Below are 25,592 nucleotides of genomic sequence, written 5' to 3'. Positions count from 1 at the left end.
AGAGGGCTTTTCCTCTTGTTCTGGATGCATGCCCCCAGGAAAGAGAAAAGACCCCTCTTGTTTTTTCAGCAGGTGGACAAATCAGTATCCCTCATCAGAGAGTCACTAGCCATCAATACAAAATTCTCCTTCTATTCCCTTGCTTTGATGGTCTCTCACTTAACAGCAGCACCTTTCCTTAGAGGACAAGAAGATGTTCCCTTGGGGCGGCCGGGTAGCACAGCGAGTGAGAGCACCGGCTCCAGTGTTGAGAAGACCTGGAGATCGAATCCCGGGCTCAGACACTTAGCACCCACCCAGAAACACCTGGCCGTGTAACCTTGAGCAAGTTACTTAACCCCATTGTAAAAAAAAAAAAAAAAAAAAAAAAAAAAAGATGTTCCCTTTTCAGAGGACCCAGCCTCCTCTTCTTCAGGAAGTCTCATATATTTTACTTGGCCACCAATATTTAGTGCTCCTTCTTCCCTTTTGATACTCTTTCAACCTTCAATTTCCTGACACAGATCAAGATTCCCCTCTGTCTTTTCAAAGCTTTTTCCTTCTTTGTTACCACATTGAAACCCTTCTATCTTTTTTTAAGAAAAATAAAACACTTTAGTTATCTCTCTAATAAGTGTTGGGAATGGAGAGACATTCTTTGAGCCCCATTTCTTTTACTTCTACTCTATAGAGTCAGCTAGTGGCACAGAGGATAGAGTGCTAGACTTGGAGTCAAGAGTCCTGAGTTCAAATCCAACCTCAGATACTTACTAGGTGCATGACCCTGGGCAAGTCACTTAACTTCTATCTTAGTTTCTTCAACTAAGGAATCCTTGCAGGGTTTTTTTTATGACATTTATAAAAAGCACTTAACACAATATCTGGCACATAGTAGCTACTATATAAATGCTTATACCTTTCACCTTTTAGGAGAGAGAACTTCTTGCATTTTAAGCATAAATAATAATTACTTCATGTAAACATTATATACTCTGTGCGGGTCTCTGCAAAATTCTCAAAAAAAAAAGGAGAGAGGGAGGGAAACAGACAGGCAAGAAGGAAGGAGGGAAGGGGAAGGAAAGTGGTCAGTAATCTTCCTTCTACTACTCACCCTGCCAGTGCCCTTGGACCAATTATTTTCCCTATATCCACTCAAATCCATTCAAGAAACACTTCTTAAGTACTTCCTGTGTACAAGGCATTGAAGATACAAAGACAAAGGCAGCATAGATCCTTTTCTCAAGGAGCTTACCTTCTAATACAGGGAATATGTACACAAAAAACTATGATACAAAGAGAAGAAAAGGGAAGTGTCAAGCAAAGTGTGGCTGAGGAAGAAATCCCTTTCATCTGGAAGGAGAGGGAGGGCCAGGGAAGGCTACATAATGGAGATAAAATCTGAGGAGGATCTTGAGGGAAGGGAGGAACTTTGGACCGTAGAGTTGTTGTGGAAGTCTTCTATTGCAAACCTGAAGGATGACGGCTAGGAACAGCACAGAATGGGAGAGGTTAGGACAAGAATGGGTGATAGGCAGGTCACTCGGCCTCAGTTTCCTCATCTGTAAAATGGGGATAATATAGCACCTACCTCACAGGATTGCTGTGAGGATCAATTGAGAGAGATGTAAAACACCTTGCAAATCTGAAGGCAGTATAATAAATACTAGCTACTTTCATTAGTATTACATTACTTCATACCTTACAAGATTGAGAATTCATATTTCCCAAGATTTACTTTATTATATTATATTATGGCAAATCAGTTTGGTAATATAGAATATATAGTGTGAAATAATGCTGGAAAGTTAGGTTGGAGACTGCTTGTGAGGGATACTTAAATGCCAGGAAGAGATACTCCAGCTTCATTCAGTGGATAATAGAAAGTCATCGATTTTTTTAAAGTAGAGTGATGAGATCATATATTATACTTTTTCTGTAGGTAATGAGAAGCCACTTAAATTTGGGGGAGGTGGAAAGGGAAGGGAGTAGAAGAATGATGTAATCAAATGTTTACTTCTATCTAATTCACAGGAGTTTTGTGGGGGCATCTAGTAAAATAATGGGTGTGGAAGCACTTTGGGGTGTGTATAAATGTCAGTATTTTCCAGGAAAGAGAGAGGACGTCAGTGGCCTGATTTCCTAACTGTTCTGCAGCGTGACCCAGGCATCCTAGAATGCAGCAGAATGTGTTGGAGACAACACCAGATTGGAGTCAGGAAACCTAGGTTTCCATTTTGGTTCTGACACTTGTCTTTATTAACCCTGGTCCCTAGGCAACTCACTTTCCCTTTCTAAATATTACTTTTTACATCCATCTAATGGGGAAAATGAAGCTTTTATCAAATATTTTTTTATTTAGTATTTTTTTCCTCAGTTACATGTAAAAACAATTTTCAACACTCATTTTTAAAACAGTTCCAAATTCCCTCTCTTCCTACCCCACCCCCTCATTGAGAAGGCAAGCAAATTGAGACAGGCTATCCATGTGCCATCATATCAAGTATCTTTTCATAGAAAATTAGGTGGTATAGGAGATAGAGCACTGGGACAGAAGTCAGATCTGAATTCAAATCCTGCCTCAGACTCTAAACTAGCCGTGTCACCTTGGGCAAGTCACTGAATTTCTCTTGGTCTCGGTTTCCTAATCCACAAAATGGGGATATGGATATTACCTACCTCACAGGGTTGTTAAAATACATAAAATACTTTGCAAATATTAAAGCACTGTATAGATGCTAGCTACTGTTCTTAGTATTACATTATTTCATACTTCACAAGAGTTAGATTTCATATTTCACAAGATTCACTTTATTATATTATTTCATGTCTCCCAGGACTAGAAGAAGTCCTCTGCTCCAATCCCTTTATATTTCAGATGAGGAAACTCTCCAAGAAGTGAAGCAATTTGCCCAAAGTCACACAACTAGTGACTAGCAGATCTGAATCCAGTGTTCTATCTACTGTACTGCTCAGTTACCTATCTTAAGGCTCTACAGAGATATGAGCAATTACTCCTATAGAAGTCTGTCACTAGTTGGGCGATGGTCCCTCCAAATCTTTCCTACAGCTCAGGATTTCTTGCTTCCTTTGAGGGGTATGTTGAAGGTATGAAGCACCAAGGACTATATTTGTGTTTGCATGTTTGTTTGTGGGGATTGGCAAAGTTAGATTGGATTGGAAAAAAAGAGACAGTATCTGGGGCCCATTTTCCAAAACGCCCAAAGTGAGAAAAAAATGATGTCCTTACCCCATACACCTTCTTGGCCCCTGCCTTAGCAGCAAACATAGAGAGGATGCCCGTGCCACTCCCAACGTCCAGCACCACCTTGTCCTTAAACACGTGCTTATTGTGATACATGGAGTTTCTGTAAGTAAGCGTGCGCACCTCATCCTTCAGCATTTCCTGTGGCAAGAGAAAGAAGAGAAAAATCAAGTTAGGGAATCCCTTATGCAGAGTAGAATTAGATATATAATCAAAGCTTGAGTCCAAGTTTGGGTCCTAATATTGTTATATATTTACTATTTTGTGACTGTAGGCAAGGTCTTTTCACCTCTCTGGGCCTCAGTTTTCCCATGTGTAAAATGAAAGGGTTGGACTAGATGATCCCTAAAGTTTCTTCCAATGGAAGAAAGTCCCACCTCCATGATTTTACAGTCCTATGGCACCACCCTCTTCTTCTTCCTTTATATTATCTCACTTGGTTATCACATCACATTCTTTGATTCCAATGATCATTCTTATGAAGATGATTCTCTGATACATATATCCAGTCCTAGCAACTCTCCTGAACTGGAGTCCCATATCATCAACTGACTCTTGGATGACTCAGAAGGGATGTCCCATAAAAGTGAAAAATGCCAGAATTTAAGAAAGTAGAGAAAGTTTCAAATTCTAAAACAGAATCCATTGTCTTTTCTCCCAAACCCTCCCATCTTTCCCACTTTCCCGTTACTCTCAAGGACGACTTCCTGGTCATCCAAGCTTACACTTGAGGTGTCATTCTTGATTCCTCACTTCCATTCACCCCACAGATTGAGCCTGTAGCCTAATCTTGTCATTTTTGTCTTCAAAACATTTCTTATAGTGGGTAGGTAGGTGGCGCAGTGAATAGAGCACCGGCCTTAGAGTCAGGAGGACATGAGTTCAAATTTGGCCTCAGACACTTAACACTTACTAGGCGTGTGACCTTGGGCAAGTCACTTAACCCCAATTGCCTGCCTTCCCCCTCCAAAAAGACACACAAAAAAAATCTCTCATGTGCATCCTCACACAGACAGCACCATCATTTAGGCCTTTATTACTTTATTACCTGGAATATATCGGCGGGATAATTTTTCATGTCCCTGATCCAAGACTCTCCCAACTCTGATTCATCCACCACTCAGCTGAAAAAGTGATTATTCCTAAAGTGTAGGTCAGACCACATCAGGCCCATAGTCAAAACTAGATATTACCTCCAGGATCAGATATAAAACCCTGTGCTTATACTGAAACCTCCTCATATCCTGGCTCCTCCTACCTTTCCAGTTTTCTTCTCCTTTCCTTCCCACAATGCACTTTAATGAGGTCCATCTATACTAGCCTACTCTCTGTTCCTCACAGACTGGACCTGTTTCTGGGTCTTTGCAGTGACAGTCCCCTTGTCTGGAATATTCTCTTTTCTCACCTCTGTCTTTTACCTTCCCTAGTTTCCTTTAAGACTCAGTTCAAATCCCATTTTGTACAGGTCTTTCCCAGTCCCTTACCCCTCCCCAGTCCTTCCCTCTGAGATTATTTTCTATCTACACAACATACACATACATGTATGTATATATACATATGTGTGGGCATTTTATATGTACATGGATATTTAATTGTTGTTCCCCTTATTGGAATGTGAGATTCTTGAGAAAAGGAATCATGTTTTTGCCTTTCTTTCATTTAACATAGTGCCTGACACACAGTGAGCACTTTAATAAATGCTTATTGACAGACTATCACTTCTGAAGTCTCTCACAGTTCCAAATCTATGATCCTATGGGATAACTCAAATATTGCACTCAGAAACAAAGAATTGGGAAGTGATTTATCCAGTCCAACCCATACCCCAAAGGGATCTATATCCAACATGCTGGACAAGATAGGGCTCCTGTGAAAGGGAGGTTAGCACCTATCCAGGCAACATAGCCCATGTTTGCATAGCTCTAATTAACAATTTTCCTGACATCAAGCCTAAATTTAACTCTTTTAACTGACTATTGTTCCTGATTCTTCTTGATGAGACAAAGTTGCATAATTCTAATCCCTCATGAAGATAAGTACCATCCTCCTATCTACTCATACCACCCCAACATACACACTACATACTCATACACAGTACACACACACACTCCCTCTCCCCACATCCTCATTCCTCTTGCATATGCACACAAACACACACGGAACACATCCACACACCTACCCCCACATCCAAACACACATATATTTCTAGGCAAAACAACCTTAATTCTTTCAATTACTTCTCATATGACATCAACTCTTCACAGGGCCCTTCACCAGCCTACTTTCCCTCCTCTGAGTGGAGACTCTCCTGCTTATAAATGGAACCAGACTGATGACAATACTCCAGATGAAGTCAGATTCAGGCAGAGGACAGAGGGCCTGTCACCTCTGCCTGGCTCCAAGCAACTCAAATCTGATTGAGATTTTTTTGACCGATGACTTAGGCTGACAATGCTGTTCATAAAAAACCCAGATTTTTTCTCAGAAAACTTCTAACTATGCCTCCCTTATTTTATATTTGTTAATTTTCTGGACCTAAAATTTAGACCCAAATTATCCTTCTTGAACTCCCTTTAGTAGAGTCAGCCCAATGACACAGAACTTTTTGGATCCTGACTATGCCTTCCAATGTGTTAACTTCCTCCCAGCTTTATGTCATACACTAATTTGATAAGCATTGCATCAATGATTTTATAGAAATAATTCATAAAAAGGAACAGATCTTTGGAATGTTTCAATCAGAGCCCCCTTGCTATGTCGACACCAAATCATTAACAACTCTTTGAGTATGGCCATCAAATCACTTCTGATTTTAATCTATCTAATTATATTATCAGCAAATCCACATCTCCCAATTTCCTCCATGTGAAGTCTCAGATACTTCATTAAGTGCTTTGCTAAACAATGACAAGAGAAAGAGATTAAAGGTATAAAGATAGACAGAAAAGGAAAAAAAATTATCCCTATTTTCTGATGACATGGTTTACTTTGAAAATGCTAGGAAATCAGCCAAGAAACTAATTGAGGCAATTAATAGCTTCAGCAAAGTAGCAGGTTATAAAATAAACCCACAAAAATTATCAGCATTTCTACATAGAAACAACAAAACTCAGAAGGGAACAACAGAGATGGCCATTCAAAACAATTAGGAAATCCACAAAATATTTTCTATCTAGTCTATCAGTTCACACATCCTTTGGATGGAAAGGGGTAGGGGCCTAAACGTAGGGGCCTCAACCATTAAAGGTCAGGACCTTCTCTGTTACTCAGAGTTGCCAGAAGATGGAGAAGTCCAGTGATTTTTCCCAACATCAGAAGTTAGTGTATGTCACAAGCAAGGCTTGTGAAAAAGGTCAATATGCACCTTTAATTGGAACAATGCTGAAGGGAAATCTTCCCAAAAAATAACAAAGTTCATGAAAATCGTTTTTCCAAAGGCTTCTTTTGTGAATTACTTATTATGGTGTGGGAGTATAGTGGATCTCAGGGACTACAAGATGGATTTAAAAGGAGGAGAGGTTTGCTGGCACTGGTTCATCTCACCACACTATCTATACAGCTACAATTAGTAAATGCTATTTAGAGAAATTTTTTTAAACCAGCTTAAATAACTAGAGTAATGCTCAGTGAGCACGGTTGAACAGTACTACAAAATTTATTTACAGATTTTGTGTTATAACAATCAAACTACCAATGGAATATTTAACAGTTATACTAAATAATAACCAAATTCATTTAGAAGAAAAAGTCTGGAATTTCAAGAAATAATGGAGGAAAAGTAAGAATAATGGGGGAATATCACTTCTAACTGTGATTACAAACTGTATTCTAAAGAAGTAATCATCAAAACTTTACTGGTGAAGAATAGGAAAATAGATAAATGGAATAGAGTAGACAAAGAAGAACCAGAAATAATTGAACTCAATAGTTCAGTGTTCCCTAAACCCTAAAACATATATTATCTAGGAAAGAATTCTATTTGACATGAACCTGGCAAAAATGGAAAACAGTATCATACAAATTAGATTTGAAATACTAACTTGTGTAATATATTATAATACTATATGACCTGGATATAAAAAAATCATACCATTAAAAAATTTAGAAGACCAGAGAACCTTTTATAGCAATAATAAGGTAATAAATTCTTGACCACAGGAAAGATAGCAGTGATTATAAAAGATATAGCAATTTGATTACATGAAATAGGAAAGTTTTTTTCATTATAGAAATTAATGCAACTATGGAATAGAAGGGAAGAGGTTGACTGGGAAAAAAAACCTTTTGGATTAATTATTTATGATAAGGGCATGATATACAAGATATAGATACATAGATATAGACAACTGACAGAAATATACATATGAGCAAAAGCCATTTTTAATACCTAAGTGGTCAAGAGGATATATAAAACAATTTTCAAAAGATTTTAAAAGCAACCATATTAAAAAAATGCATCAAATCACTGTTAGTAGCAAGCCTAAAGCCAGCATGTTATTAATTGAGGTTGAATGTTGAGATATAATGATGTACTCATAGGTCATTAAATAATTAACAAGGATACAGTAGTAATTAGCTTTGGTAGAGAAGTCTTTCCTCGTCCTTCATATGGAAATGTTTCTCATCAGCATGGAAGAATATGGTGATTCCAGTGGTCTAGGGACATCTACTAAGTTTGAAGGGTTTAGACAATGTATGAATAGGCCTTCTTATGCCCTTAAGTGATCAGGACACCATAGGCAGAGGACACCAGGAGACTGCCTCCAGAGAGCCTTGCCCTACCACCAGGTTAATCAAGTGATAACTTTACACCTTTAGGGAAAACCATATTTCAGTGAAAAGGTATGGAGGAATGGGGGGAGGCAGGAGAGGTAACTAATGAAAGCAGCAACATCAATCAAAAAAAATATTGCAGTCTTGACCTCATGCCCAATAAATTGGAAAAGATGACCAAAAAATGAGGATAATTAATATTTTAAGGGTTGTGGAAAAATGAGCACACTAATATAAAACTGGTCCAACTGTTTTGGAAAGTAATTTGGAGTTATGCAAAGAAAGTAACTGAAATGTCCATACTTTTTGAACTAGAGATTACCCTTTGCGTGTATGTATGTATGTATATGCTTTCCAAATATACCAAGGAGGCAAATGACAAAAAGTAAAATATTTAAGGCAGCTCTTTCTATAGAAGCAAAGAACTGGAAACAAGTTTGACATCCATGAATTGGGAAATGGCTAAGCAAGTTGTAGTACGTGCATTACTAGAATATTGTTATTCTATAAGAAACTATGAATATAATGCATACAGAGATGCAAAATGAAATAAACCAAATCAGAAAAATAACACTCACAATTACTTTAACAATATAAAATAGCAAAAACAAAACATTCAAAACAGATTCCTGCAAAAATGTAAAAAAACAAATTTTAACCCAAAAGAAGAGAAATGAGAAGGTACTGATTCTTTGCAAAGTTAGAAGACTATGAGTATAGAGCACTAAATAAAATTTCAGATTCTTTACAATAATTGGTTAGTTTTATTCAACTGCTATTTTTTTCTTTCCTTTTTCTTCTTTGTTACAAGGCATTGCTCTATGGAAGGGAGATGGGGTAAGGATAGGTTTGTGAAATGCAAGTAAAAAGGTCAGAATTTTTAAAATTCATGTTAAAAGGAAAAAGTTTTGCTGAAATCTTGATAGACTACCTCCACAGCCTTCTCCTTGTCCGGTTGAAAAAGAATCTGAAATGATCTGCTCTTGATGAAGCCATGTTGGCCCTTGCTAATCACCCCTTCCCTTTCCAAATGTTTACCTCCCACCTCTTTAATGATCTACTCTAGATTTTTCCCAGGGAGCTAAGTCAAGCTCACTAGACTATAATTAACAAATTCTATTTTCTTCTCTTTTTTGAAAATTGAGGCATCTGCCCTTCTCCAATCTTGTGGCACCTCTTCCATTTTCTATGTTTTTTTTACATGAAAAATTTCTAATTATTATTTTTAATTTATTTATAACATTTTCTTCTTTTTATATTTTAAGTTCCAACCTCTGTCCCTCCCTCCAACCCACTCCCTCACTCACTGAAAAGACAAGCAATAAAATATCAATTATGTATGTGGAATCATGCAAACCATATTTCCATATTAGCCATATTTTTCAAAAAAGCAAGAAAAATAAAGAAAGTGAGAAAATTATACTTCAATCTGCACTAAGAGTTCATCAGTTCTCTCTCTGGAGGTGTATGTCATTTTTCATCATGAGTGCTTTGGAGTTGTCTTGGATCATTGTATTGATTAAAGTAGGCAAGTCTTTCACAGTTGATAATCATACAATATTGCTATTACTTCCCATAATGATTTCCTGGTTCTTCTTATTTCACTTTGCATCAGTTCATATAGGACTTGCTATGGTTCGTTTTTTGTTGTTTTTTTTTAAACCACCCTCCTCTTCATTTCTTATAGCACAAGAGTATTTTATCACAATCATACATCACAACTTGTTCAAGAATTCCCCAATTGATGAGCATCCCCTCAATTTCCAATTCTTTGCCACCACAAAAAGAGCTGCTATAAATATTTATGCGGGTTTTTTTTCTTTTTCTTTCATCTCTTTGGGAGACAGATGGAGAAGTGGTATTGCTGGGTCAAAAGGTACGCACAGTTTCATAGCCCTTTGGGCATAGTTTCAAATTGTTGTCCAGAATGGTTGCACCAGTTCATTACTCCACCAGCAGTTCATTACTGTACCTATTTTTCCTTTATCTCATCCAGCATTTATCATTGCTGATAGGTGTAAGGTGTTACCTCAGAGTTGTTCTAATTTGCATTGCTCTAATCAATAGTGATTGAGAACTTTTTTATATAACTATAGAAAGGTTTGAATACTTCTGAAAATTGCTTGTTTATGTCCTTTGACCATTTATCAATTAGAAAATGGCTCTTATTTTTTATAAATTTGACTCAAATTTTTAATTGTTTAATTTTATAAATTTAAGTGTGAGGCCTATAAATTTAAGAGTGAGGCCTTGCTCAAAACTTGCAGTAAAAATTGTTTATATTGCTTCGTTTTCTATGGTTGTTGTTATGTCATTTGCTGTTGTTCAGTCTTTTCAGTCCTGTCTGATTCTTTGTGACCACTTTTAGTGTTTCCTTGGTAAAGATGCTGGAATGGTTTGCCATTTCCTTATCTAGCTCATTTTACAGATGAGGAACAAAGGTAAGCAAGTTCAAATGACTTGCACAAGGTCACATAGCTAATAAGTAGTGGCTGAAGCTAGATTTGAATTCAGAAAGATGAGTCTTCCTGACTTCAGATCCAGCACTCTATCCACTGCACCACATAAGGGCCCCTATTTTCTTTTCTTTTCTTCTTCTTTTTTTTTTAAGCAATCGGGGTTAAGAAACTTGCTCAAAGTTACACGGCCAGTTAGTTATTTTTTTTGTGTGTGGGTGCCAAGTATCTGAGGCCAGAACCAATCCCAGGTCTCCCGACGCTAGGGAGGACACTCTTACTCACAGTGCTACCTGGCCACCCCACCCCCCTATTTTCTACGGTACCTTTTTAGCAAAATGTAGTTTCCCTGTTTATCTCTTTTAATTAGATATATTTTTGCTTTTGCTTTGTCTGACATCATGACTGCTACCTTTGTCTTTTTTACTTCAGCTACAGCATAATAGATTCTGCTCCAGACCTTTATTTTAACTCTATGTATGTCTTTCAATTTGTAGTGGATTCTGGTAGAAAATCCATTCTGCTATCCACTTCTTTTTTACGGATAAGCTCATCCCATTCACATTTGTAGTTATGATTACTAACTGCATATTTCCCTCCATACTATTTTCTTCTATTTATTCCTCTCTCTCTCTCTCTCTCTCTCTCCCTCCCTCCCTCCCTCTCTCCACCTCTCCCTCTCTCCTGTCCCTCCTCAAAAAGGTGTTTTGCTTCTGACCCCTGCCTCCCTTGACCCACCCTCCCTTTATCATCCTACCCCTCCCTATCTGTCTTATATTTTTTCCCCTCTTATTTCCCTATTGGGTAAGTTACATTTCTATACATGACTAAATATGTATATATATTCTTCTCTCTTCATTGTAAAAGCCTTTCCTTGTCTGACTCTTTTATGTGAGGAAATTTACCTCATTCTACCTCTCCCTTCCCCCTCCTTGTAGTGTATCCCTCTTTCTCTTCATTTTTTTGGGAGATTATTCCAACATAATTGACTCACATTCTGTCTAAGTAAACTCCTTTTAACTTCCCTAATGATGACAAAGTTCTTAGGAGTTATGCGTATTATCTTCCCATATAGGAATGTAAGCAGCTTAACTTTACTGAGTCCCTTATGATTACTCTTTTGTGTTTATATTTAATATTTCTCTTGAGTCTTGTGTTTGAATGTTAAATTTTCTATTCAACTCTGGTCTTTTTATCAGGAAAGTTTGAAAGTCTTCTATTTTATTCCCTATTTCACATTTTCATATATATTTTTTTCATTCTTTTGACTTTGTTTTATTGTTTCTTGATGTCTCGTAGAGTCATTGACTTCCACTTGCATAGTTCTAATTTTTAGGAAAGCATTTTCTTCAGTGAGATTTTTTTTACCTCTTCTTCCATTTGTCCAATTCCATATTTTAAGGAGTTCTTTTCTTCAGTGAGTTTTTGTTCCTCTTTAGGCAAATTCTGATTTTTTTAAGGTATTTTCTTCAATATTTTTTGTGTCTCTTTTACCAAGCTATTAATTCTCTTTTCATAATTTTCTTGTACAACTCTCATTTCTTTTCCCATTTTTTCCTCTTCTACTCTTACCTCTTTCTTCAGTGCTTCCAGGAATTCTTGTTGAGGTTGTATCCAATTAGCATTTTTCTTTGAGGTTTTGCTTGCAGCTGGTTTCACATTGTTGTTTTCTTCTGAGTTTATTCTTGGTCTTCTCTGCCACCATAGTTTTTAGGGTCAAATTCTTATTGTTAGCTCATTTTTCCAGCATATTTCTTTTTGAAATTGTGTTAAAGTTGGACTCTCCTTACCTAGGGATCTAAAGGCACTATTTCAAGCTTCAGGCTTTTTGTGCTATTGTTTTCAGAGCTAGTTCTGAGAAATGTATAAGTTTTTAGTGCTTCCAAGATGGCATGATTCAGGGAAAGGTAAGGTCACTGTTCTCCTCATCTGCTCTAGTCTTTACCCAGGAAGGGTCCCTGTGCTTTTGCAGCTGCACATACTAGCACTCCTCTTCACCTTGGAACTATGATCAGAGTCCCTGTTCCTTTGTTATTGACCACCAATCCTTCTTTCTGCCCTGGAATAGTAGCCCAGAGATGTATATGGGCAATAGGATTGCCAATCAGCACCAGCTTTATCTAGTGCCAACAAAGGCTCCCTAGTAATCTCTTTCTGACCTGTTGCCCAGTCTCCTTACCATCTCTGGGCTAGGAGTTCCCAAAGAAGCTGCTGCTGCTGCTGCTTGCTGCCATGGGCTCTGAACCAGCCTCCATATCTGTGTCATAGATCTCTCCTGCTGACCTCTTAGGTTTTCTTAGGTAAGAAAATTTCTTACCTGGACCTTTTGTTCACTCTGCTGCTCCAAAATTTGATTTGAGGAATTATTTTAAAGTTGTTTGGAAGAGAATGTTGGGAGAGTTCATCTGAGTGGCTGTCCTTAATCTGACATCTTGGCTCCACCATCCTCCATGATCTTTAAAGCTTTTGGTCAAGCCATCACATCTGCTAGTGTCCAAAGATGTAGTTCATCTGGACCAGATGACTTGAATTCATCAAAAATACTTAGGTTCTCTCTTATTGCCTCCCTACTTAATTTGAGTATCAGTTTCCTGTGTTATTTTTGTTCTGTTATGTTCAGTGCAAGGGTCATTCTCCTGGGAAGAGAAATGTTTATGTTCAGTTGTTTTCAGTCATGTCTGACTCTTTGTAATCCCATTCGAAGTTTTCTTGTCAAAGATACTGAAATGATTTGCCATTTTCTTGTCCAGATCATTTTATAAATGATGAAACTGAGACAAACAGGGTTAAGTGACTTGTCCAGGGTCACACAGCTAGTAAGTACCTGAGGCCAAATTTTAACTCAGAAAGATGAATCTTCCTAACTACGGGCCTAATACTCTATCTGCTGTAATACCTAGTTGCCTCATTGGCATACAAAAAAGAAGCAAAATAAGAACAGAGCAGTCCTTCATTCTCTCTGTTGTCAGTTATCACAATTCCATTCACTCCAAGAAAAAGTACCATCCCTTCTTTGATCCTCCTTTCTCAGAATACCTTTGAGAACCTTTTTTTTTTAGTTGTCTTTCACTTCCCTCACCGATCCCAGCTCATTCTGAGCTTTAGCACTCTGGACACTATTTTTATGGGAACATACCATATTTATTCTCTCTCATCTGGCCTCATTTCCATCTTCTGTACATTTATTTTTAAAAATCTAAGTTGATAATTAAGTATGCTATGCATTCATACATGAATCTCATAAGACAAATTCCATTGTCTGGTATCCCACTTCTTTGCTGGACAGTTACAAAAGGACACACATGCTTCCTATAGGTTTAAGGGTAATAGCATTTAAGGTACACAACCCAAGAGCACCAGGGAAGAGGCCACAAAGGAAAAAAAAACAGCTGTCACATAAGTATCTAAACTTTATGCATGTAATGGTTTCCAAGGAAATGCTAGAAAAAATGAGGTTGGGGTAGGGGTGAACTTCATTCTGTTCCAGATTTAGAGGCATCAAGGTTTAAAAAAAAGAGCTAAACATGACTGAAAACATTGTTCATCACAACCCTAACAGATCACAAGGTTGTGAGCCATAGAGAGTGTTAGTTCTATAAATTTAAGATGGAAGAAGATAGACCTTGGGTGCTTTGGTTGCACTGAGACTTTTGGGCAAAGTATATGAATTATAAATAGCTGTCTCAACAAACATTGCTTAGAGAAAATTTTGCCATCTGGATCTGGTTATGTTCCCCAATAAAGACATTATACCATTAAAGAAAAGTTTAACTGATATCCAACTCAAAAATAGATGTACCACTCCATGGAACATAAATGCATTTTAAGAAAATTTTAATGAAAATGCATTGTAGGTGGCTCTGTCTTAATTAGGTTGGTTGAAATTCTTTTGAACTCAGTCAATGCTAATATAAACACATCACCAAAAGCTGATAATCAACAGGGAGAAAAATATTGTCTTCAACATACACCTCGCATATGCAGTTCTCCCATCTTAGAAGATTTATTTTCTAAATGTTACTCACAGACCTTTCTCTCCACAGCTTCCATTCCACCTATGTCAGACAGCCTAATGAAATGAAAAGAACATTGACCTGAGAGGTAGAATCCCTGGGATCTTGTCTTGTCAACTTGTCAACTGTGTCACCTTGAACAAGCCACTTCTCTGTCCCTCATTTTTTTTCGCACCTGAAAAATGAGGCTCTTGGACAAGATGAACTTTAAAGTAACTTTGGGCTCTGACATCTTTGACCTGAATAAGGGAAGTATGTGTGTTGTGTTTTGCCCATGTAGGTTATGTGCATGGGTCTATCTAGATGTGGCTTAGAGGGAGGAATGCATGGATATTTCTAGAGTCTCCTCACCCTTCTCTAAAAGAGATTTTATTCTGGCCATGAGGGGAGAAAGATCTTGGGACCAGGGATTGACTACTCTATTCTCCTCAGAGAGAGGAGATGCTGGGCTAGAATTATGCGCCTCTTGTCTCCCCCCGCCCCAATAGTGTTAGCCTATGGAATATAATTTTTAGGTTCAAGCTGAGATATTAATCATTGTCTTTTAAGCAGAAGAGAGTTCCCCAAGCTATATATCCAAGGTTCATTTCCACCATGAATACATATAACAAACAGCAAATAAATTCATTCATTCAAACCAACAGCAAGCAGAAATCATAGAAATACATATGAGAATATATGCCAGACAATACACTGAGTGAACGAACTCTCCTACTGGGAACAAGAAATCTCTGTTTAACCAAGAGAAAGGATCTTAGATTTCATCCAAGAGGAAATTCCCCAGAACGCTGGTGTAGTAAACTAAAGATACGGACATGGCAGAGGTGCAATCTCTCCAGGTTAGCTTCTTCAAGTCTTTCCTTTCAGAGACCTCTCCCTGAAGAGAGTCGAAACCACATGTCTTCTCTTTCAATTCTGGAAACCAGAAGCCCAGTGTTTCTCTTCTCCCAAGCTCTCACAAACTCTGCCCCTCATGAAAGCATGGGGCACTGAATAATCAATTTCTAGCAAAGTTCCCTGCTTTGAGACAGATGTTGTTATACCTGGGAAGTCTTCTAATGGAAGCAAGACCCCTTTGTGCCCAATCTTCTTGGTCCTCCATGATTTAAACATTAAATTCAATAAGCATACTATGTTAATGGTTATTAATTATTAGACTGTAAGCTCCTTGAGAGCAGGGACTATTTTTTTTACCCTTATTGTATCCCCATCCCCAGTGCATAGCATAGCACCTGACATATAGTAGGTATTTAATAAAGGTTTCTTGACTGCCTGATTGTCAAAGTATTGTACCATCTGGGAGTTTACATTCCATTTCATCGACACAATATGTAAACAGATAAGTAAATACGTGCCCAGTATGAGGTGTCAATAATAAATTCTCTTTAAGGAGGAATTCAGAGGGGAGCAATGGAATATGAGCTGATCTTGAAATCAGGGAGACACGGCTCCAATCTCCTTCGGACAAATTCTGGTATATGGCCCTGAGCACACAGGAGTCTTAACTCCTAAGCAACTCTCTAAAACTGTAAGGTTACTGCTTGTATGGTTGGTTTTTTGTGACTGGTTCTCCCTATCTCTCTGAGGCCGGAAGTGCAGGGGTGCCCACTGATACCATCCCACTTCCGGTTTTCATGGTAGTTTTGACCTACTCTCTTTCTAGCTTGCCCCTTCTGAGGCAGCCAGTTGGCTCGTCATATTGGTGCTGGATTAGTGTGGACACTGAATTGTGTTTAGCAATATTGCAGCTCAGAACTCCAAGACTCAAATGACTCCCCAGCAGCAGGAGACTACAGGCATCTCAGCTCTAAGACTGTAAATTGGGGAGCAACTACTGGGATCTACATTGGTTAAGACAGTTCCTTCATAAAAAGTCTGTCATGCAAACAAAAATCACAGGTCAGTTTGGAGAAAGTTTAGGGTGAGAGGGAAAGATATATTCCTCTTGGCAGGGTCAAGAAAGGCTTTGGAGTTAGACTTCAAAAGATAAGGACAAATTAATGTTTATTGAATTTGAATTTATTGAATAAAATTGAATTTTCCAGGCTAAAAAATCTTTAATTCTTTGGAAAAACCTATTTATGGCAAAGTCTTCAATAATCACCCTAGCAGGCCTTCTCTGGACACATTACAGTTCACCAATGTCTATCCTAAAAAGTCAACCACAGGGTCCTAGGTACTTGTACATCTAACTCCTAGGTTGGCCCACTACTGTTTGGTCACCACCCTGCCTGGAGTTTTCTTATATTAATTACTCAACCATTTGCTGAAATCCACAGTTATATGTCCTTTAAGCCCTGATAGGCAAGTTGAAATACTGTTCATCACAGCCTTGAGGACTGGGGCTTCTGGAAATTAGTGATGTTTTTCCTGTTAATACTAAGGGCAGGAAAAGGGATAGGAAAAAAGCAAAATTTTACAGCCAGGTTGGAACAGTGCCAATCAGGCAAATGGGGCAAAGTCCCAAGATGACAGGTTAGCAAGAAGAAGTCCACAGGATCATAGGTTCAGAGCCACAAGCAGTAGGTGTGCTGAAGCTGATTGTTAAATATCAGTGTTAGCATTTACACCATAGAAATCAGCACATACTACAAATCAGGGATTGAGTTATTGTTTGTTAATTGTCTAGATTTAAGAGAGTGATGGATAAAATGTTTATAATGCAAAGCAAACTTAAAAATGTATCAGGAGTGCTTTTTTTCTGGAAAACCAGTCGTTATTTGCCAGAACACCCTCGACTAGTAGAAATTTTATAGATGGTCATCTAGTCTAACCTGCTAATTTTACAGGTGAGCAAACTGAGGCCCAGAGGGGTTAAGTGACTTCCCCAACCAAGAGCACCTAGACCTTGTGATAGAATCCTAATTAAACTGCCTGCAGTTCCAATATCCTTACTTCCTTATGGGCCTCACTAAATAGGCATCCTCTGATTTAACCACATAATCTAATTTTAACCACATGACAAGCCCCCAGATGCAATCATAGACCCTACTGAACAGCAGGCCCACTGCCCCTATGTAGTCACTGCCCCACCACCCCAACTCAATAACCTAACTTCCTCATGTATGCCTCACTGCTCACGAAAACAACAGGTAAGTCCATGAACTCATATTTCTCACAGAAACAGCAGGCATGTCCATGTGATGGGATCCCAGCCACTGCCTCTAGGTAGCCACTGCCCCAGATCCATTCCTCATATTTCCCACGGAGACAGGTGTGTCCATGCACTCAACCACAACCACATCCATTTAGTCTCAGACAAAACTACAATAGCCATCCAATCAGAAAGCAGCTCCACCAGGATACCCAAGCAGGATGTGGACCCCAAAACAATAGAAAGGACTTTGCCTAAGTAGGCACCTGTGCAGTAATAGTAAAGAACTGACCTAAACTTATGACATAGAGAGACTTATTATAATATCATTATCATACATACAAGCCCTCCCAATGGGTTTTTTATATGCATTGTAGGTAATCACATGTGCAATTTCACTGAGGCTGGAACCTCCCCCTACCACCATTACCTAATCCTTTAACAAATCCCTCCTGCCTTTTTAATATTCATAATTTCTGTTGCATAATCAGTGTAATTACACTATAAAATTGTCTGTCTTGTCTTACTAAGCTGCTGGCTCCTTTTGGAACTCAGCCTGTTGGAGGCATCATTCCAATACATGCCCTTATTGGATTAGAGGTGGTCTGAGTCTGAATTCATTCAAGTCAGCCCCCAAAACAAGCCATGAAACCTCAACACCTGGATGGCACAAACTCACGTCGCATGATTAAGCTTAACATGCTTTCCACTGCATACCCTACCTCCTCAGGACTCAGACCAATATTTACCAGGCATGCCCTCACTTTTCCACCCATCCCAACACACACACACAGAAACACACATTCTGAGAATGTGTAACAAAATACAAGGTATCTCAGCCTCAATGCCCAATCCTTTGCAATCGGCTAACCATCTTAACAGCAGGTCTAATCCAAGCTATATATCTCAGACTCCTGTGAGTCTGAGAATGGTTTTCAAGCCATTTGAGTATGAAGCTGAAAGACCACTGGCCCTAGAGTGAGGGGAACCCTGCTTCTGAGCTCTGGCTACCACCTACTAGCTGTGTGTCCCTGGTCAAATAATTTTGAATTTCAGTTTCCTCATTTGTGAAATGAGTTTGGGGCAGGTGGAGAGAGAGATGGAAGGGAGGGGTGGAGACTTCCACTGCCTGTGTCTAATTGTGAGGAACGGGATTACTAAATCCAATGGCTCCAAATAAGTTATTTTTGTTTGTTTTTTTATTGATGAACATCTGTGCATTCCTCAATGCCTTAAAGATTTCTAAATCCCATTTCACAATTTCATTGTAGGTCCTATATATCCCTGTGCAAAGAGAACTTCCAGAGAACAGACTGCCGACTGCCAGGATCTTACCTGTCATTGATTCCTATCAATTCCAATTTCATTGAATCATCCATGGGAGATCTGCCCAAAATAGTCCTGAGAAATTTCAGGGAAAACAATGCTACTTTTAATTGAAAACATTTGTTTTAGAGAACCTCCTCTGTCTCCTAGTTTTCCAATCTATTCCTCACATAAACCAGGAATTGACTGCTGGGAAATGAGGCCCCAAAGAAACCATTTCAAAGAGACCAACCACCACATTTTCAAAAGAAAGGGCTCTAGACCATTTCCTAATTATCTATCATGAGTCTACTGTTTTTTGGGGAAAGAATACTAAAGGTATTGCATAACATTCACCAAGACCAATAAATATCCCAGCTTCTAATATCTTTGGTTTCTGACTCCCAAACTCAAATTTCTTTCAACATCCACAACATCCTCCACCTCTAATTCTTTCCCTCTACTTACTCGGTTACCCCACTTCATTCAGGTCCTTATCACCTCTCACCCAGATTATGACAATGACTTCCTAAGTAGTCTCTCTGTCTCAAGTCTCTCCTCAGTCCAATCTATCCCCAACCCAGCTTGTAAAGTTATTTTCCTTAAGTACACATTGAAGCTTATCGCTTCTCTATTCTACAAACTCCTGTGGTTCCCTATTTCCTGTAGGATATGTAAAACTACTCTGTTTAACTTATAAAACTTTTCAGAAACTTGTCCCAACCTGCCTTTCCAACCCTGTTACATATTATTACTCTCCCTCCTAGACTCTGCGATCCAGTCAAAATGACCCTCTCTCTCTTCCTAACATGACCCACTCCATCTCCTGTCTCTGAGTCTTTGTACTGGCTGTCCCTCATGCCTGGAATGCACTCTCTCCTCACCTCTGCCATATAGAATCACTCTCTTCCTTCATGACACAATTCAAACACAACCCTCTCACAGGTTCCCAAAGTAGGTCATATCACCCCCAGGGGAGGGGGGTGCTGGAATGATCCAGGAGAGTGGCAATAGCCTTGGGTACAATTGGGGTACATTGAATAAAAATAAGGGTGCAGAGAAGCATAATGTGAGAAGAGAAAAAGGTTTTGAAAAATCATTCATACATGTTACATCTGTTGTGTAGCAGAGTTAAAGTTGTAGTGTTTATATTATTTTCCAAATTCGTAGTGGTTATAATATAACTAATCAATGGTCAAGTCCACCAACAGGTCTTAACAAGCAAGTGTTGGCAGGCAAGCATTTCATGCATTGTTGGGAAATCCAGCATGCATCAGCAGGAATATGTGGATGTAATGACTTGTTTACAATATGATACTATATGGTTACATGATGAAATCTCGTATCATCAAAATTTCAATGGAGGAAACAATCCACAAATTTATAATTAATTATTAAATTTAAGATGTGTCATTTAAAAATATTTTTTAAATTTTGCACATTTTTTAATTATTAAAGGGTTAAAGTAGATTTCCAGGGGACACTGAATAATTTTTTAAGGGGTAAATAGGCCAAATAAGTTTGGGAACCTCCGTTAACAGAAAACTTTTCCTGATCTCTAAGTTGCTAATACTCTCCCACCCTAACTACCCTATATTTAGTTAACTCATATGTATTTGTATTTATTCTTCAGTACATATTCATATATATACATGTTGTCTCCCCAGACGAGGTCCTTGACAGCAGGGTTGGTTTCATTTTTTGTTATAGCACAATGCCGGGCACATAGTAAATGCCAAGTAAATGGTTATTGATTGATTGATTGTATCATTCCTCCTCAACCTGCTCTTTGTCTTCCCTGAAGCCTTTAGTTCTTTTTTTTTGGTCTTTATTAATTTGTTTGTTTACTTTCAGTTTACAAAATTCAATTCCACAAGCCTTTAGTTCTTCAATCCCTTTCTCTCTTTCCAGGCCATCATCACTTCCTTTCCTTTACCATCTTGACCCTATTCTTAGCCATCTCAACAAAATTATTTTTCTCTAACTTTAAGCTCTTTTGTCCTGCTGCTCTTCCCCTATTAATTCCCAGTCCTCAATCACCATAACCATCCAGTCTCTCCATTTCTACTTCCAAACTTCTGGATGCTGCTGGAGGGATTAATGAAACTGTGATTACTGTGTATCCTACAAATCAATGCTACCTGTTTGTGACTGGGCCCTCATTGACATAGTCATCTTTTTCTTTATCTCTCATTTACTCCTTTTCAAAGTGACTCTTCAAAATCTCTGCTCTCATCACAACCTCATTCCTACCCAATTTTCTTTCAGCAGATGACATTACCTCTTCTTTGACCAGAAAAACTGAAGCCATCCTTGTGAGGTGCCTCAACTCCTATCCTCTAGGTCTCAAAATGTCTTTATGTCCTCAACCAAAATCCCTTCCTTTGCTCCAATCTCAAGGGACTGATTAACCTTGTTAAAGTTAAGTCCTCCGTTCTTGCTTCAGCAGCACATATACAAAAATTGGAACAATGCAGAGATTAGCATGGTCCCTGGGTCACAAATTCATGAAGCATCCCATATTTTTCAAAATCTTGTAATATGTAATTAGGGACTATTTAATTTTTTTTTAAGTTAAGCCCTCCACTGGCATCACTTAATCCCATCCTTTCTCATGTTCAAAGACTCCATTAATTAGTGGCCAACCTGCCCCAAAACAGCAGACTCATCCCGTCACTAGGAGTATATAAGAAAACCTAAATGGATGAAAAATGTCCATTATCCAAACTATTTATTCCATGCAGTTGGCCAGTCAATCTGTTGAGTTAGTACTTCAGTACATATATTTTAGGCAGGCACTATAGATGGACAATGAGTTAAGCTCTGAACTGAATAGGAAGACGAGAGTGGGTTGGATTATATTTGGGAAATTACACAGTACTTTTAATGATTCCAAGCTGCTCCCCGGCACAAAAGCCTATATTTTTAACACAATCTCCTTGAGATGCTCTATGGTTGTGAATTGTGAAACACCACAATCTCTGAAGACTAAAGGTAGTGAGTGACCCAATGAACAATGTGGAGATGCACACTGGAGGCAGTTAGGTTTCAGGATATTTTCAATGATTAATCTGCATTAAAGAATGGACCTATAGTATATAATTGAATAAATGTATGATTGAGAAATGAGGTAAGATGTTCACGTGGTAAGATGGTGAAAAGGAATAATAGAGTCTTCCTTTATACAATTTCTTTATACAAGTGATACTACAGTATTTTGAAAACCTGAAAACATAAATAAATTTGAATTATTACTATTATTATTATTATTACATGTACTATCTAATTTTTGGTTTTGCTATATGCATGTGTAGCCCAGGTTTCCCACCTGGGTTTTTTGCTGCTCAGGCATTTTGTTGCTCAGACGTAACTCGGGACCACTGGCGAGAATGCCGACACTGTGAAGGATGGAGTTGGTGGGATAGCAAGACATTCTTTTTATTCTTTCTTTGTGAGGACACATGTGGTCCTGTTTGGGACCAGTAACAGACACATGAAGAGATGGAGACAGACTTTGGAGGCAGCTAACATGGAGAAGCTGGCTCTGCTGAAGAGTCACGTCTCTCATTTCCGACTTGCTTCCCCAGAGACTTTGAAGAATTTTGCCTTCAGTGAGATTGAGGCCTCTCTCTTGGTTAAGCTGAGAACTCCTTTAACTCTCATGTAAAGAGTTCATTAACTCTGTGCATTTTCTGGTATATTCTAACCTACATAACCTCTCCAATTTCTGTTTGTTGTTTTGCTTGGATCAATATTTTTCCTCTCTGTTTAGTAAAACTGCTGTCTAGGGTGTGTACCTAAGAACTGTACTTATGCACTGGTTTGATTTGCCAAGTCTACTCAGAAAGGCAGTGGTTTTTTTAGGGGGGGAGCAGGGCGAAAATCACCAGCCACTGCAGAATTCTTTATTCAAGTCAAGTCTTATGATTTGCATGGGACATGTGGACATTATGTGTCTGCTTTCCATAATTTCTCCCAGTTTCTTTCTAGTTTTTCCAGGCAAAGCCCCTTGCAAATAATTTACTATACCAGGGAAAATGTGAATTTAAAGGAATTTTCTGACTATATCTCAGATAAGACTGCGAGACTTACATGGCAACAGAGTACACAAAATGTTAAAAAGGACAGACTTGAAAATTTCTAAACCTTTCACTTTACTAGCTCGATATGATTTTATATCACAAATGAAGAATAATAGTCCCTGCACTCTATGCTAAAGAGCTGCCAAACCCTGGTGGTAGGGAAGAAACTGCACTGCAAGAGATGACTACATGAAGACAACACAGGGCACTGAGGAGACACCCAAGACAAAGCAATGTGGCAAAGTCAAGAACAGCTTCATGGGAACAGCCACTCATTTGATGACATTGCTAGAAGACATTGGTAGTCTTGTAAATATTGGAAGCATAGGATGTTCCTGGCCATATGTGTTCCTTTGTGTGTGCCCCTTCACAAATTTAGACTGTTGAATTTCCTTCCACTTCCAAATCTATAATTCCATGATCCTATATGGTTCCTATTGGTCTAAATGTTGCACTAGCATCCACTAAATGGAAAAAGACCCAGAAGAAAGCTTAGTCTTCAGCATGTTGGGTCAATCTTTTTCAAAAGATTTGGTGCACCAGAAAAAAAATACTGAGTTTGGCATCTGATGACTTGAGTTTGAATTTTTCTTTGCCTTTTACTACCCATGTATCCTTGGGCAAATTGCTCAGCCTCTCTAGGTCTTCATCTTTCAACGAGAGGGTCAGGTCAGCTGACTGCTAAGATACATTCTGTCTCTTAAGTCTATAATTTTATGATCCTATGAAATAACACAGACAAGTTTCACACAAGTTGAGAATGTATGGAAAGGTTGTGGTCTGCACCAATGGAGGTAACAACATATCAAAGAAATAACAAATCCATTGAAGTATTATGCCTTACTAAGATGTGGTGGTGACATTGGGTTCTTGAAAGCATCACCAATAAAGTACAAACCTTGGCAAATATTATAGGTTTGGAAAACCTGGATCCAGGTACAGCTCTGGTAATGTCATCTAAGAACCAGTCTAGTTAAGTCTAGGGAGGTTCATGACCAGTTTTGATCTAGGATGGTAAATTTTTTCTGACATGGAAGCTCATGAAGGCCATTTAGAAGCTGTAATCTATGTGAGTGGAGAGAGTCTACATTGGTAATATATCATAGGTCCTTGAATTATTGCTGTTGTTCAATCTCATTCCATTAATACATTTTTAAGAAGAGGAGAGAGACTAGTCTTTTTTCTGATGGAAAAGTACAATCCTAAGAGATAGAGGGTATATACAAACTCTTCAGCAAGTTGCTTTTAGTCTTATAACTTTCATCTACAAAGTACTGTGAGCTCCTATAACAAGTAGTTCTGAATTATCTGCACATTCAGAGATAAGAGACATCAGGGTTAAGGTGGAATACAAAGTAATGAAAAAATCTTTTCTCTTTGGCTTTGAATTGCGTTATCAGTTATCCCCACTCATGGAATACCATAAGCATACACATTTACAAACACAGTCATAGGCTGACCATTTCTATGCCTTCCTATTATTCCTTCCTACCCTGGCCTTATGTACATTGCCTAAAATCCAGCTGGTTTCCAGATCAATAAAATAGTCATAGAAGATTGAGCATCAGTTCTATGATGTTGAATCAGAAAACAATTTCCCTAAAATCATGGAATCTCAGGAGACCCAGGAAATCATGTAACCCAACTCATTCTTGAATCAGAAGCCTTTCTAAAAAATTCCCACCAAGATGTTCTTTCAGGGTTTTGCCTGCAGTGATGAAATTCCAGTTTTAGGATACTGGAGTGAAAATGCAAAACTTACTGACATTCCTGAGCTTTGGACTGGGAGTCTGGAGAGCCAGCTTCGATTGTCAGCCCCAGAGCCAGCACTCACTGTCTCACTTTCCCCTTCTAAGTTTCAATCTCTTCATCTCTGACATGATTTCAAAGTTCCCTAACATTCTAGGATTTTGTTCACCCCAAGTCACTGAAACTTCTACACATTTGTCATAGGCAAGGATGATTTTACCTCATGAATTCCAAAATGAGCATAGGAATCAAAGTAGTAATCCCTTGAGGTCATCTCTTCTGGGTTGAGCAGTTTTGACATCTTTCCTCGTCCAGGGCAGCTGGGTTGGGTGGATACATGGTGGACACACTGTGCAGGTTTGGGTATCACAACAGGTTGAGGAGGTTGGGAGGGTGCACTGCTGACCTGGAAGCAAAGGGCCTGGTGTTAAACAGAAGCAAAAGATGAGGTTGAAGAAAAAAAGGTCCAACCGTCAAGTTCTTCCTTCCCCATATTCCCCAGTCCCTTTCTCTAAACCCTTTCTCCTAGTCCCTGTTCTGTGAACCCCAGTCATTATTTTTCCAAAAGGATATAAGGACCATTCTCAGTGGAAGAGATGTTTTCAAAGCCTACAACAGCCCCTTCTCCCAAAACCTTGATCATTTAAATAACAGGGAGGAATCTGAGACCTGAAGTGGCCCTCTAGGTCCTCAAGTCCCGCCCTTCAACTGAATCTAAACCTCATAGAACAAATCCCCTTAATAAAAGGATTTGTTCTGTAAAACCTGTACTCAGTCAAAAAGCTGCACCCCACCCCTGATTTAAATTGTCTCTCTCACCTCACTCAAGCTCCTGTAATCCCAACTTTCCCAGGGCCCTGACTGGACTGAACAGAGAAG

At 38.6% G+C, this 25,592-nt stretch overlaps 1 protein-coding gene and 1 pseudogene across 1 annotated transcript in view; one reads left to right on the top strand and one right to left on the bottom strand.

Moving 5' to 3' along the window:
- Window positions 1-25,130, bottom strand: part of PRMT8 (protein arginine methyltransferase 8) — a 114,503-nt gene extending 89,373 nt beyond the window's left edge. Inside the window, exons 1-2 of the mRNA XM_069101433.1 lie at window positions 24,934-25,130; window positions 3,227-3,382 (exon numbers count right to left, since the gene is read on the bottom strand). Of these exons, the coding sequence (XP_068957534.1) occupies window positions 3,227-3,382; window positions 24,934-25,014 (237 nt within the window). The 5' untranslated portion in view covers window positions 25,015-25,130. The remainder of the gene's footprint in view (window positions 1-3,226; window positions 3,383-24,933) is intronic.
- LOC138172001 (U6 spliceosomal RNA) lies at window positions 21,320-21,409 on the top strand (annotated as a pseudogene).
- Window positions 25,131-25,592: the final 462 nt, after the last annotated feature.

Source organism: Petaurus breviceps, unplaced genomic scaffold, assembly GCF_028583685.1.
Source record: "Petaurus breviceps papuanus isolate PSGF00001 unplaced genomic scaffold, PetGlider_PUasm1.0 470, whole genome shotgun sequence".
NCBI lineage: Eukaryota > Metazoa > Chordata > Mammalia > Diprotodontia > Petauridae > Petaurus > Petaurus breviceps.
The sequence above is the reverse complement of the archived record's forward strand: the minus strand, read 5'-3'. Positions and strand labels throughout refer to the sequence as shown.